General features: G+C 54.3%; 3 protein-coding genes across 3 annotated transcripts; all 3 read left to right on the forward strand.

Annotated features, from left to right (window-relative positions):
• Window positions 1–4,403: 4,403 nt before the first annotated feature.
• On the forward strand, window positions 4,404–5,446 carry N0V96_006862 (uncharacterized protein; the record flags this gene model as incomplete). Its single annotated transcript, XM_053192331.1, has 3 exons — window positions 4,404–4,415; window positions 4,553–5,108; window positions 5,169–5,446. 3 exons carry the CDS (start codon window positions 4,404–4,406, stop codon window positions 5,444–5,446), a joined length of 846 nt encoding a protein of 281 aa, XP_053050095.1.
• Window positions 5,447–7,306: 1,860 nt separating this feature from the next.
• On the forward strand, window positions 7,307–8,518 carry N0V96_006863 (uncharacterized protein; the record flags this gene model as incomplete). Its single annotated transcript, XM_053192332.1, has 2 exons — window positions 7,307–7,797; window positions 7,888–8,518. The coding sequence occupies 2 exons, from the start codon at window positions 7,307–7,309 to the stop codon at window positions 8,516–8,518; spliced, it is 1,122 nt and encodes a 373-aa protein (XP_053050096.1).
• Window positions 8,519–10,897: 2,379 nt separating this feature from the next.
• Window positions 10,898–14,872, forward strand: N0V96_006864 (uncharacterized protein; the record flags this gene model as incomplete). The annotated part of the gene is made up of 4 exons (XM_053192333.2): window positions 10,898–11,984; window positions 12,042–12,806; window positions 12,871–14,050; window positions 14,116–14,872. 4 exons carry the CDS (start codon window positions 10,898–10,900, stop codon window positions 14,870–14,872), a joined length of 3,789 nt encoding a protein of 1,262 aa, XP_053050097.2.
• Between the last annotated feature and the right edge of the window lie 122 nt (window positions 14,873–14,994).

Raw genomic sequence — 14,994 nt, forward strand, 5'->3', positions numbered from 1 at the left:
GGGTAAATTGACCTTTGGCACGCAGTGGTATGTAATTTCATTAGCGGCAATGATGACTGAATACCAAGGTGCCATGTCTTGATATGCTACATGGATGCTAGTTTACTTCATCGTAGCTTTCATCCGATCACTTGGTCTGCCGATCACCAAAGAATACCACACCCCACAAATGCCGCTCCGAGCAGCATCGACATACCCGAAGCTACACTAGCCGCCGCACCCGATGCCACACCAGTCCCCGCCGTGCCACTTGCCGCACCTGTCGCCGAGCCCGTTCCCGCACCCGTTTCCGTCCCCGTACTAGTTGGGGCACCTGTCTCCGCAGGCAACGCCAAACTTGAGCTCCCCGTTACAAGAGAACCGGTGTAAGGCGCAGGGCTTGTGAAGGGCGAACACGTTCCGGTTGCACTTCGAGAACTCATCATAGACATCAGAGATGAAGCTTCCCAAGCCCCAACGTACTCGGATTCCGTGAGTATCCGGTGGACCGCCTCGACCTTCTCCAACCCTGCAGTAATGGCCACAACGACAGATCGCGCCTCCACGGAACATGTGTTGACGGCGAGCTCCTCATCCATAGTCCTGGTGCTGAGCGAGGGGGTCGATGTTGATACGTGGCACCGTCCGTACTGATCTGAAAGCACTGGACGACCGCCAGTGCCGAGCCGGCAGTCCCAATATTTCACGATGCCGGACGTGGCCGTATTGCTTCCGACCCAGCTGGAGCCCTCGATGTGGGTGACGTTGGCCGGCCAGTAACCCTCTTTCTGGCAGGCTGCATCGGCCGTTGGGCACACAACTTGGTATGTAGCCGTCTCACGCTCGTACGCAACGACAGATGCTTCGAGACTCCCGGTCGGATGAGTGTCGTAGATGAAGAAAGGTCCAGCGGATGATGTAACTCGAGGAGCGTTTACGCTGGAGGTCGATGTCGCGGTCGTTTGCGCGTTTGTGAGAGCCAACATCGCCGAAACGGCGGAAAGAAGCGACGGCGTCTTCATCGCTAACAAAAGGTTTGCTCAGAGCGTGAAGTTTGATGGGATTCTGGGAGCCGTGCGGAGGCACTTGTAAGTTGCAGGTGTTGTTCTTTCACATACTCACCCAAGCTCAGAGCGACGAACCGGCCCCCTTTTAAACAATCTTTCGATGAAGCTTGGCAAAACTGTTGGTTGTGACTTCAGTGAAGTCTGCCTTGAACCAACGGGGGTCGCGAAGAGAAAGGGACTTCTGTGCGGAGGAAGGTATTCTTCCAGCCATTGGGAAGACTGTGCCTGACAGGGGCCCAATGTAGAGGTGCAAGACCAAGAGCTTAATTGAGATATGCTCATGGGTCCGGTGGTGAAGCAACAACCTCCAGAAGTGCGAATTGATATTGAGGTTAATCTCACAATACTAGCTTCAAAAGACGCTGGCAGGAGCATCCGCATCGATCCAACTTGCGATTTGCAATGTCGGACACGGACGACTCGATCTCAATGACTCTGAGTGAAAATGGTTATCACCAAGTGATTTTCTAATTACTTACTTAGTAGTTAGGGTATCAAGGTGTGTTACTACGAGATCCGTGGCTGCTTGTGCCGCTCAAGCCCGCCTGGGACGTTCAGGGAAACTCCAAGATGAGCTCGTCTAGACCTTCGAAAAAGCTGGGCAGGGCAGATACCAACTACAATAGGAACAATAACTCTAGATTCGTGGTGGCACAGCCTCTGCTGTTGCTGCTGTTGCTGCTGCTGCTGTGCCGCAGGAGTACGAGAAATGAGGACAGCTCGTCACATTGTCTTGCTCCCATCAGAATAAGGTGAGGCTACCCGTTTATTATATCTTTGGACTCATGCTTCTCTCGGCTAGGCTGGGTCCTGGGCCGAGCTCCGATGAACAAAGTCCTTCGTCAAGACTAAACAAGATTGACGAGACTCTCCTCGGCGGAGACAATCCTTCTCCCCCGATCCGATGCGGATATTGAAAATACTCGTGATTAGTGATTCTCCTCTGGTTCTATTGGCGAAATTGTGGTCTGCCTGGCGGTTAACAACCCCAGCAGCTCCTCCGGCAAGCGATTGGACGGCTGCTTCGTACGGCTGAAAGAAGCTTAGTCGGGCCGCCGGGGGTTATCCCGCTAGAGGCGCAGACTCGGCCAGGGGGTGGGATGAGCTCAGGCCAATCTCTCAAGGCCATCCCAGAGCAGAAGCTTTTTCCTGCTCTTGAATTCTTGTCCATCGCCTTCTATTTCTCGCAGACCGCTCAAAGTTGGGTTCTGAAGAGAACATGGATGCCTGCCGGTTCATCAGTGCGTCTGTCAATGGAAAAGTGTCGGTTAAAGATCGATCTAGACATCTCCAAGACTTGAACTTCTAAGGACTGCGTGCGGGCGTTGATGGACCATACCACCACCCCAGTCTAGGTCGGCGACTACAGGGGTATTGTGTGTTGATCTACTTCCCCTTTCAAAATTTCTGCATCTTACCGCAGACGCTGAGCAGAAACCTCCATCTTTTGATTTCGGAGTTCTTCAACATCCGGAAGAAAGCCTGTGGGGGACAACCCACAACTACGGAGTACACAGTTCCACCCTTCGGCCAGAGATAGAGATGAAGATAGCCTTTCACCTCCTCTCCCCCTCTGTCTCCATGACGAACGTGGTCACCGCACACACCAACCGGCCTGGCAACGGGAGCGCCCATGCTCTCGAGAAGCGCGAGTTCCTGAGTAAACGGGCGGACGAGGCAGCCCAGGAGAGATGGTGGTGCGGCGTGCGGCGTCCATCCACGGGAAGGGCTTGCCGCTTCAGCCCTCTTGCTAAAAACAACCCCAGACGCAGTAAGGCGCCGCAACGGTGTGGTTGACTATGTATGCTAGCCCGTCCCTTTCATTCAACCTTCTAATCCTGGACCCTTTTGCTGGCGTTTACCTTACTTTATACGGATACCCGTTATGGAAAAGCAATTAGGTTTCGGTTGACGAGATGAACCTCAGATTCAGCGACCATCGACAATTGACAATGTGCGGAATCACGGATACGCTCAGCGTAGCAATAGGCAATCAACTGTAACCTCCAAATTCAGCCCGCAGGCCCGCCGTTTCCACAAACCCTGTTATTGGGTAAGTCGAATGTGGTAGCAATGTAGTATCCATGGGTGGCCCTTGTCAAACCGTGTCCCACTGCTGGTAAGCACTAGCAACCTAGAGAGCAGAATGTCGTGATGCTCATTACTGAGTTGGCAATCTCTCTGCTTTGTCAACTGTGACTATACTGCCTTATTGGTTCCTTTCCGCGGATCAAATTTCTCTAGGAAATCATTGATGCCAATCCATGAGGCAATGGTCCTTTTGAGACTGGTTTTTTTTTTCTTCCCTCTTTAAAAGAGAGGCGGAGGGCGTGATAGATATCTTCTGCCCATCTCGTACCCGATAAAGAAGCGCATAAGAGCTGCCTGGGGCGATCCGCTCGCCTGCATGGTATCACTAACGCTTGTCTCTCCCGCAGAAGACGTATCCGGTGCCGGGACACATTGTGGCCAGAAATCACAAACATGTGTCTTTGCTGCGCCGAGCTTTCCCAGACCAAGTCCTCCAAGGGGCAACGGCGCACAAAAAGCTCACGTCAAGCTTTCGTGGCTGGGACTTGCGCGACTTTAGGAGTGCTCCTAGCGGCTAACCCATGCGAAGGAAGCGCCAACTGGGACCTATTTTACACATTACACACTACGGATACAAGCTTCGTTTCTTTCCGCCCAGCCAGAATCCCACGAACCACGGCAAATTTGAGGAGGAGGAGAGAACTTAGCGCCCACGTAGGCAACTGGAACCCTGCAAAGCCTCAGCCCGTCAGCTCCATCACCAATGGTGGTTGGTCCCGTCTGAAGTTTCTTCTTCCTCACGTTCTTCTTCTTGTCCTTTGCCTGTCAGCCATCCACCGGTGCCCGCAGTGGTAGTGGTCTCGACCCCGTTCTTCGGGACCCCTGCAATATCTAGGTATCTTTTTACGCGAGTGTGTGGTTGATTCAAGGATTGGATCCGGCGACCCGTGCTGGCCCCCTCTACTAGTGTAGCAAGCTAGCCATGCCATGCCCTGCTCACTCTCACTCTCACTCTCACCATCACTCCAGAGTCGACGGTTACCCTTCGCCCAGACGTTGAAGAGAGTTCAACCATCAGCCCAAAGGATGGGTAACATGGGGGGCCATTGCCTGGGGTCAGATTTTACTGCAACGCTAGACTAACATGTCTTCCCACCCGTGGCCACTCCAGTTCCTTCGTTGATCTACCTCCTGCTCCTCCTCCTCCTTCTCGATCCCAGCTCATGCTTCTCCCGTCCCGCACCTTGTCCAATCCTTCCGGCTCTTTTCTGGTGCCTGTCTGCCTCCCTCTCTCTGCCTCTTATGAGTACGGTCAAGTACTTAAAAATGGCTCCCAGGGTAAGTTCCCCGCTTAGCTGCTTTCCCTTCCTCTTGGCTCTCCTTTCTCTCGGTTTTCCCCCATCTCTTCGGTTCTTCATAGCTTCACCAAAGATCCCGTTCAATCCACCGGAAGACTGATCATGGCTACAACACAGCATCAGTACGATGAAGGCCCAGAGCTGGCTCCTCAGCATCAGTACCCGGAGGTCTACCACCCACCTCCCCAGCAGTCGTACTCAGCCTCGCCACAGCCGGAACCCGTCACGCCGATGAAGCAGGAGGGCTCGACGTACGGGTACCCGGCTTCCGGCGTCGACCAGTCCGTCTACGGCGGCAACCAATACCAGAACGGCGCCGGGGAGACCGGCGCCGCGCCCCAGAAGAACAGAAAGACCGTCTGCGGCTGCACGTTTCTCGTCTTCCTCCTCTCCGTCATCATCGCCGTCTTGGCGGCCGCCGTCATCGGTCTGGCGGCGGGTACCGGCGTCGAGGCGAGCCGGGCCAACAACGCGATCCAGGAGCTGGCGGCCATGTCGGCGTCGGCGACGAGTGGCGGGACGACGGCGACGACGACGGTGACGGTGACGAGCGCCTCGGCGACGGCAACCGGGTTCAACGCCCTCACCAACGGCTGCACCGACTCGAGCGAGACGACGACCGGACAGACGTACACGACTGACTTTTTCGGCAAGAAGACGTTCACCATGTACTGTAAGTAAAGCCCTGAAAGATTCACATCACTTTTGCGCATTGCTGACATGCCACCTCAAGGCAACAAAAACGCACCCAACTCGCCGTTGATGTCGCTCTTCACGGCAAACTTTGACAACTGCATGGATGCCTGCGCATCCTTCACAAACTACGAGCCCGGGTTCGAGGGCAACGCGTCGTGCACGGGCGTCAGCTTCATCCCGCTGTGGACGACGAGGGCGGGCGCCGTCGAGGGCAAGGCGCCGGGCAACTGCTACCTCAAGCCGGGGAATCAGACCAAGGGCAACTTGGAGACGCCGAATATCGGGACCGAGTGCCACGCCGCCATCATGAGCTGATTTTGGTCTCTATCCAACTCTAGTGAGAGTCAAGTCAAGGCCTCAATTTGTAATTTGGGATGGCGTGGCGCAGGGCGTGTTTTTCTCTTCATTCTATATACCACTTGTTTGGAAGAAATATTACGTGTACTATGTGAACACAATTTTGGGGCGTCAAAAGGATATGTATAGCATATGGACGGGGCAAAGATACCTGCCTGGAAAGTCAATGGCATATGAGAATTCTTCCTCTCAGCTCCTGTGTCCCCCGCGATGTTTCATATGCAACAGCATTATCTCACGCCTCAGCTGGGCTTTGGTTGGGCACAGATTCAGGTGATGCTATGAGGGCAGAGTGATGCTTTAGTCTGTGACGAGGATGGTTCTAAATTGCTACTATTCGACGCATCGGATGGGATGAGAGCGAGTGAAGAAGCCAAACATGAGATTGTGATTACCGAGAATGAGCGGTGGCGAAACTTCGATACGGCTCAGACCGGTCTCTCGGGCACGAAGTAAGAATGAGGTTATTGGGATACCAGAAGCCGCCACGGAACATGAATCAAATTTCACACTGGAGACTTGGGCCGATGAATTGTTTAATATGCGATAACTAAGGTATACGAGGCAGGCCAAGTTGCGATGTGGATGTGGGAGAGGAGGATGCTTGAACCCTCCCCTTCTCGACGCGCCTTGACATGAATAAGTCGTCAACCTTATAACCCCAATTAGTGCATCTTATACAGCAGCAGTTTCAGTAAGAAGAGTCTTTGTGCCTTCAATATAGGGATTCAAGAGCCCATCATACTTTCCAGCTGATGAACAGACCGCCATCGGGACCAGTTCCCATGAAGCGGCTCACTTGAACCATTCGCCATCATTTTCATCATCTACCCAGAGGCGTGGCTGGACCAAGGATGACCTAGATTTACCTCTGATGGATCCAAAACGCGAGCAGGAATATTTCCATCACCTATATCATCCGACTCGGTTACTTTAGTGGCCGTGGCTTCGAATCGAGGCGCGCTCACGGTGACCTTGGTGATGAATGAGGGCCGGTATATCATGGTGCGTATATGAGATTGTTTTGCCTTCATTGGCTAGAAGTGGCATTTCCTACATCTCCATTTTGGAGTCCAAGTTGCTCCAATCTCGTATTGTATTGTGTTTTCGGATTGAAATCAATATACGGAGTTTAGCGCCAGCCTGGGATACGGCATGGACCGCATTGTGTGATTCTTATTCTTATCTTTGAGGCAGATCCCGTCGAGGCCGATCCATCGCGCCTGCAATGCCGGAAAAAACCACATCTTCGTTTTGAAGTTGGCGATTTCTTGCTGCGCACCTCTTATTACAGACGCGTCGTCGGATGATATCCCTCGCCGAGCCAGCCGAAACTGGCTACCTCCTGGGCAAATGAGGACAGACATTCCACTTAGTTTGCATGTGAGAAGCGCACTCGCCCGAGCTAAGCATTAAGTGTTGCTTGAATGGGAGTGGCACTTGCCCGTGTTAGACCAAACCCGACAAGGGTCTATCAAATATTTCCCCATCGGCAGGTGATAGTGCGATTCGCACGCAGACGAGCTGAACCAGACCCCCGGTATGGCCGGTCTCAGACTCTCAGCTCGGGTCGATATTGACGTGTAAAGACTTCATCAGCTTCAACGCAAGCCGCCACTGAAAGGTCTAGATTCGAGGGGAATAATGAGAAACGAGTCGCAGATTTGTTGCTTGTCTAATTGCGTTGACGCAAGCCTGTCACAGCGATGTACATAAAATGACGGCCGGATCCTTCAACGAAATCACCCAGCGGGCGGCTTAAGCATCAATCTTCTTCTCCTCATCGCATCTACATAATACCTTTATCGAAACTCCATCATGGTTGGATCACCTGCCACACGACATCCTAATGGAGCCCGCCTCCTCGCCCTCGACGGAGGCGGCGTTCGTGGCGTCGTCTCCCTCCTCATATTACAAGAACTCATGCGCCGGGTCCAACTGAGAAAGAAGCTGGAAAAGGAGCCCCTCCCCGTGGATTACTTTGAACTCGCAGCCGGAACCAGCACGGGTGGGATCATTGGCATCATGCTATTCCGGCTTCGCATGACGGCCACGGAGGCCATTGCGCAGTATGATATCATTGCCGAGGACGTTTTCAAGCCCAAGATTTATGGCTGGAGCATCGGGTTCCTTGGAAATACGCTCTCCTCCTGGGTGAATAATAGCAAGACAGTGGTGCAGAGTAGTCGTTTTGACGACGCGTCCTTGGTCACGGCCATCAACAGAGTTGTAGATGAACATGGCCTAGACAAGGACGACAAGCGGTTGAAGGGGGAGGCTCTGCTTCAACACCCATCAGCTGGCAAGTTGTAAGTCGAGAGCACCGCTTCAGCCCCTCAGACTACGTCAAAATTCTAACATTTGAATCCAAGGCTTGTGTGCACAACGGCCCAAAACAGAGGCGAAACGGTTTTGATGAAGACTTACAAGAACACCAACGTGTACACCAGTTCGACAGTAAACAACCTCATGAAGAGCCACGGAAACGAAATCACAATGAGTCTCGCGACGAGGGCAACCTCTGCCGCCCCGACGTACTTCCCCGAAGTCCAGTGGCCCGCGGGTGCAGAGAAGCCGCTCACGTTCTGGGACGGAGGACTCTTGAACAACAACCCCATCGATCAACTGTGGAATGCGCGGTACGACCTCGTCCAGCCGGGCGAAGCACAAGAAGGAGCCGAGGAGCCCAAGATCTCGTGCGTGATTAGTCTCGGCACAGGCTACAACAAGACCGAGTCTCCGAACGACTCTTGGTTCCGTCTCACGGGGGTCGCGGCGACGGTGATGGCGTTCGCGACGAACACGGAGGCCAAGGGCAAAGACTTTTCGAGGCACATGGCGGCGATCAACGGCAGGCAAAAGGGTCCCAAGACGGCGTATATCAGGTTCAACCCAACGCTCGGGGAGAATAAGATTGGTTTGGCGGACTATACCCAGATGACGCTGCTGAAGGAGCTTACCACGAAGTACATCAACCAGGCCTCTGGGAATGAATATTTCGAGAAAGCGGTTGACGCGATTTGCTGTTAGAGTTAGCGTGTAGATGAATGAACATGAAGCAAGTTTGAGACCAGCGATTGCGAATGCATCGCACCTTACAAAGCCTCGACATGGGATCATTCTCCTCAGTATTGTGTTTTGTTAGCTGAACTCATCCGAGTCATTGCTGCAAGTTGACGGTCAAAACAATTTGGAAATACCTCGGTCTGGTTTGACTGATTCTTCCCTGTAGTCGCCGGTCTCGCTTCTTCCTCGATGAAGTCCAAGGGGACCCCATGGGCCAATTGTGATCATGCCAAAACTTGATTTTCCATCTTAGAAATCCTTCCGGCCGCGTTATCCACTTCAAACCGCTACTGACCGATGGAAGCCATCTTCGGTCGGCTGGAGGGCCCTCACGCCGTAAGCTTTGGCCCAAACAGCCCTCCGACCTCGCAGTCGCAGCCGACAAAGGGTCCTAACAAGCGCCTTTGTTCGAAGGCTCCGAGGTTTTCCTCGTACGGCAGTGGGGTCCGGAGTGGGTGAGGAACCCGGGTCTAGCGCACGCCGAGAACTTGGACCGACGGAATGGGTGGGTGGTCGTTTCGCATCTCGAGTTCTCGACTCATCTCCAGGCCCGGGGAGCGGTCAGCGGTCGTCGGGGTGCGGCTGACAGGGTGGGCGGGCTTGCAAGTTGCAATCAAGCATTTTCATGCCCGCATGGACATGGGAGAGCCGCGGAGAAACCGTCGCGGGAAGCCTGGGAACAAAACGCGGAATCGGCTTCGGCTTCCTCGCTCTCGATTGCCAAATGTATCTGATAATGGAAAGTTGCCTCTTGCTTTTGGCAGACTAATAACAACTGGCTAGGGAGATCTTGTCTCTACGTCCTTTAGAATCGCAATATGGCCTCTGTCATGATCATATACCTCGACTCTGCTTTAACCTTGACTCACAAGCCGCCCATCTACCGGCCGACGTAACGACGTTCAGAGAAATCAATGTACATGGGTGTAAGACGGGAATGCGAGTCCCTACGCCCTTGGGTCCTTCAAGAGCCAAGGCCGGCGCAGTTTCTCGTGGCTTGAAGTATGGTTTTCTGGGTGGATGGCTGCAGAAGGCGGGTCAATTATTAATACAGGTTACACAGGACCATGTTGAGAAGGACAACATTGGCTGAACAGTCTGTGTAGAAACACCCCCGTAGGTTGGCTATAGTGTTTAGCTTAAGCGTTTTTTGGTGTGAACGGCCTCACCGTCAGACGGACATGTTCAACACCCCCATTGACTAGTAGCGGAACATACTAGGAGATGGGTAGGCTGCGGAGTAACCTACTGCAGGCAAAGTTGCCAAATAGAAGAGCGAACCAATGCTCTGGTCTTCAGCTTATCGGCTGAGGGCGACGAGTTCGTTGCATCCTTTGCAACCACTCAGCCTTCTGAAATGTCCAGTAGAAACAGCACGATGGTTCTAGAAAGCACACTGCAAAATTGCCTTGTCATGCTGTATCCGTATGCGTCCTAGTACCAAAGTTCCCAAGGGTCTGTTGTGTTCGTACTTACGATATCAGCATCCTCTTCTTATGTCGATTAGCGACGATGAGTAAATCTACACAACTTGAGTCTAAAGCAACAGTATTCCTGGGAGTATCTCGTCTTAAGAACCTTTTTATCTTAACGTAAATCCCATGATGACATGAGAAGCCGCCGGCCAACCGACGGCGCCCTATCTCAGCTACTACTGCTTACACTCCGCATCCTCTCCGCCAGAACGCGAACCAGCCTTTCCCATACGCAGACGCACAAGGAAGACGCTGGCGCAAGCGCAGGCTCGCTCGCAGAGATGTGGGGGTGATCCTCCCCCCGTCCGAAGGGTGTGCATAGTAAACTTGTCAAAAGACATGCGACTTGCGCCCTTCTGATGACACGACCCATTGTAATCCTGGTCTGGCAAGCCAACCATTGGTGACTCCGACTTGGACGCTTCCTCGAACGCCAGAATCCATCTGGCTTGATCCGATCTACTGAGCGAGGAGGATAGTTCTTTTGAATAAAAGATTTCGTCGCCTGGAACTCGTCTGTCTCGACTTGTACCCTTTTCTTTCTTATAACCTTTTCTCAATTCGCCTCCGTGGGACTTTGGATTTGTCACAACTCCAAAGAGCCCGGACCTACTTACTATCTCGACCGTTCTCGGTTGTCAATTTGTCGTTCAGGAAGATTACACGGAGCGGGGCTCACCGACGCCCTTCCGGCCTCTTTGACGACTGACAAGCACCATCGACATCGACATCGACGCGACACATTGGAGCACCACTACGCCCTATCGATCTGCAATTCCGTCTGCAGGAGATCTCTCCCATGCCATTCACGCCCTTCAGGAAGTTTCCCAAATCAGTCCGCGCCCTTCATTAAGGGCCAGTCAGTACAATGACAACCATCCCCGAGGACACGGGCATGGACGAATTCGTCAACTGGGAGGCTGCCGCTACCGAGGTGGGCAACATCTTCAACATGCCCACTCAGGACGTGCCACCCACCGATCCCAATCTGGATCTGGTTTTGGAGAATGCCGACGATGACGATTTTGGATTCGTCGCCCTCGAGCACTTTTCTGGGGATCTTGCACCACCAGGAGCTGATCTGACTGATGGCAACCCCCTCGAACTGATTGACACGCAACTCTCCAGCGCCCAAGAGGACTGGTGGTTCGCTCCCGAGACGCCATGCAACAATTGCATCCTTGGTGGCTATTCGTGCAAACAGATCAAGGAGGGAAAGTTCAAGTCGTACTGTACTTCCTGTGTTGCTCTTCGAAGCGAATGCAGCTTGGCCGAGCACTTGCCTGGCGGTCTGGCCGACCTCGACACATCTGATGCCATCCCTTCCCAAAATCCCTGGCCCATCATGGGCGACCATCCACGCACCGTTCAGGAGGATGACCACATGGACCTCCTGTCATCTCTGAACGCTTGGCCGGCGATGGGTGATCATCCTCGTGGCGCCCTCGAGGACAATGTTGTCGCTGCTGGTCTGCCCGGGACGTCGACACCAGACCTACTTAGAGGCATGACTGCCTCAGCCGACCAGCCTGCCATGGAGATTGCCCAGGCCAAAACGGCTACTCCGGCCAAAGTTGGCGCTCGTTTCTCCCGCGAGTCTGTCCGTATCCTGAAAAACTGGCTTTCCACCCACACACGTCACCCCTATCCGAGCGACGAAGAGAAAGAGATGCTTCAGCGCCAGACGGGCCTCAACAAAACCCAGATCACCAACTGGCTTGCCAATGCCCGTCGTAGGGGCAAAACTCAAGCTCCTCGCTCCACTTCTCCTCATCCGCGCAGCTACAGCGGTGCCATCGACATTCCTCAGAGACGGGGAACTCCGGCGCCGGACGGCAGAGTGCGCAACATGAATCCCTTGGAGCGTTGGGTTGACTCACCGCCCGAAAACGAACCCGCTACTGTCTCTGCCATTGCTTTGGCCGTTGCGTCTAGTTCTAGAACCTCATCGTCAGGTATGGTCCTTCCTGTCTGACTGATCACCATGCATCATGAAGCTAACCTCCTTCCAGGTCTTACGAGCCCGTACAGCTTCAACTTTACCGATGACGGATCAGGCAAATCCCTCTGTAACGCTTCTTCGGCCAGCTCTCTCGGGACCTCCCACGGAACCTCGCACTCCAGCGGCGGCTCGTTCGCGTCTGCCTACTCCCATGCCTCCCGTGGCTCATTCGGGTCCTTTGGGTCCTTCAACCGCGGCCGTAGGCGCCGCAGGAGGCGAGTCGGCACCAAGGTCGAAGAGAAGACCGCCCTCGCTGCTCCTCCCAAAACTTTCCAGTGTACATTCTGTACCGAAAGTTTCAGGACCAAGCACGACTGGCAACGGCACGAGAAGTCCCTCCATCTTTCCCTCGAGAGGTGGGTGTGTGCTCCTGATGGGCCTGTAGCAGTCAACCCGGCGACAAATCAGCTCGCCTGCGTGTTCTGTGGGGAGGCCAATCCCGACAACGCCCATGTTGAGAGTCACAACCATTCCGCGTGCCAGGAGCGGCTGCTCCAAGAGAGATGCTTCTACCGAAAAGACCATCTGAATCAACACTTGCGCCTCGTCCACGACTGCAAGTTTGTCGATTGGTCCATGAAGGCCTGGAAGGTTGCCACGCCAGAGATTCGGTCACGATGCGGTTTCTGCGGCGTGGTCTTGGACAGCTGGGGTTCGCGAGTGGAGCACATTGCCAACCATTACCGTAGTGACGGAAACACCATGGCGGACTGGAAGGGTGACTGGGGTTTTGAAGCACCGGTGCTCGAGATGGTCGAGAACTCGATCCCGCCATGTATGCACCGACCCCTAAGCTATCCCGTAGACAAGCTCCCAAAGTCTAACTTGTGGTAATACAGATCTCATTGACAATGAGCGCAACTCGCCCTATCCATACAAAGCCAGTGGCGCCCCGGCCGAGACCCCTCGCAACGCGTACGAGCTGATCAAAATCGAGCTGGCATACTTTATGCAGAACCACTACGATAAGCATCAGACCCTACCGGACGATCGCCAGATGCAGCTAGAAGCCTGTCGTATCATTTTCGCCTCTGAAATACTGTCGATCCGAGAAATCTCATCCGAATTCTCCTGGCTGCGTGATCTGATCATGTCAGACGAGGAAGTCAAACTATCAGCCAAATACGGTCCTATTCGTCAAGCGGCTGAGAACAGGCTGTCTTCCTTGAAACTAGCCTCCAAAGATACCATTTTCCAGACTTGTCCTTTGGAAAACCAACTTCACGAGTTCGTTAGAGCGAAGAGGCTACTGGGCCTCACCGCCATGGATGATGAGCTTCAGCAAACGGCGGCAGAAATTGTTGGACGTGTCGAAGAAGTCTCAATCAGTCCCTCGGATCACATTGCTAGTTGGCTCGTCAGGTGTATCTTCTCCTCGACCAACTGGCTTGCCAACTTCCGGCAACGAGCCCATCTTCCCCGAACCGAGGACATTGTGGTTGTCAACGAGCGGTCGACGGATACCACCAAAATCGACTCGACTATCTACAACTACAGCAGGCTGGAACACTCCCTGGCGGACTTCATGGAAAAACAGAGGGCTTTGGGGATTGATCCGGACGACGCAGCCCTTCAGCGAGAGGCCAGGATGGTCATTTACGAATTCGACGACGGCTGGAACCAGACCGCCGCCGACAACTTGGAGTGGCTCGCGGCCTTCAGACAACGTCACCAACCCGTCTCTGCGTCGGGGTCGAGTATGACTACCTCGCCAGAGTCTCAGGGCCAACACTCGCTACAGCATTCTGGCTCCGGTATCTCGCCTGTCAACTTCCAAGCCAACCTCCCCTCCTTCTTGACGGCCGACACGGCCGCGGCCTATCTACCACCCGATCAGGCTGCTCTGCCTCGCGGCGTCAAGACGGGTCCGTTCTTCTTGAACGACGCAAACTGCTACCGCCGTTTGGCGCGTACATTGAAAAAGTACACGGTAGCGGCCATGTCGGCGGACAACCCCCACAGACACACGCCATCCGACGCCGAACTACAGCTCCAGGCACGCCTTATTCTATACGATGAGTAAGTTCCCATTCTGGAGAACATAAAATGCAAAGTACCGTGTAGCTAACAAAAAGCCCCAACAGTGACGACCCATGGAACCAAACCGCAGCCGACAACGCAGAATGGCTGCGCCGCTTCAAGAGAGACGCCGGCATCATCGCAGAGCCCGGCCCTGGCCTCCCGCCCGGCGACGCCTGGTCCCTGGAGCAAGGCGGCACGGGCTTTGCGCCGCCCTACGCCTTCCCCAAGGGTGACATGGCGCCCTTTAGCGAGAAGACGACCGAGGTGCCCATCCGCAACGTCAAGTTCTTCCAGACGGATTCCACCATCACCAACAAGTACCTCGAGACCTTCAAGACGCGGTACCCGAAACCGGCTACCATCTTTTGTGCGCGCGAGCTCGAGGACGGGCTGGTCAAGTTTGTCGAGTCGGAGATTAGCCTGACGGGGTCATTCCCCGACGACGAGGCGATCCGGGCCAAGGCGAGGATGATTCTCAATTCGGCCGAGACCGCCGCTGACGATCCCGTCTTGTTGGGCAAGTTCAAGGGGTGGATGATGACGAGGGGCCAGATCCCGGGCCAGCAGCAGCAGCAGGCGCCTGTACTCGTCCGTCCGCAGCCGAGGCCGCTACCCACGCCTGCGTCGACGGCGACTTCTGCTCCGACGGTATCGCCCGCCCCCGCTGCAGTATCTTCGGGCACCACCGGCCTGACGCTCTCAGACGCGGAGATGAATGACATCTTGCAGGACATGAACTTTGACTTGAGCGCCGCTGACTTGGAGGGTCTTGACATGGCCATGGGGATGGACTTCGGAAGCGGCGCGGGACCCGCGTGATAGTAGATCTGGAGATGGCGGGCGCAACTACTGTGCTATTTTCCATGAGTGACTCTATGAAAGACTACCATAAAATGAGAAAATCACATGCAGACGGCCTAGCTTTCAACGGGGTCGATAGA

The sequence above is a fragment of the Colletotrichum fioriniae genome (assembly GCF_027942845.1).
Source record: "Colletotrichum fioriniae strain IMI 355084 chromosome Unknown scaffold_8, whole genome shotgun sequence".
Classification (NCBI taxonomy): domain Eukaryota; kingdom Fungi; phylum Ascomycota; class Sordariomycetes; order Glomerellales; family Glomerellaceae; genus Colletotrichum; species Colletotrichum fioriniae.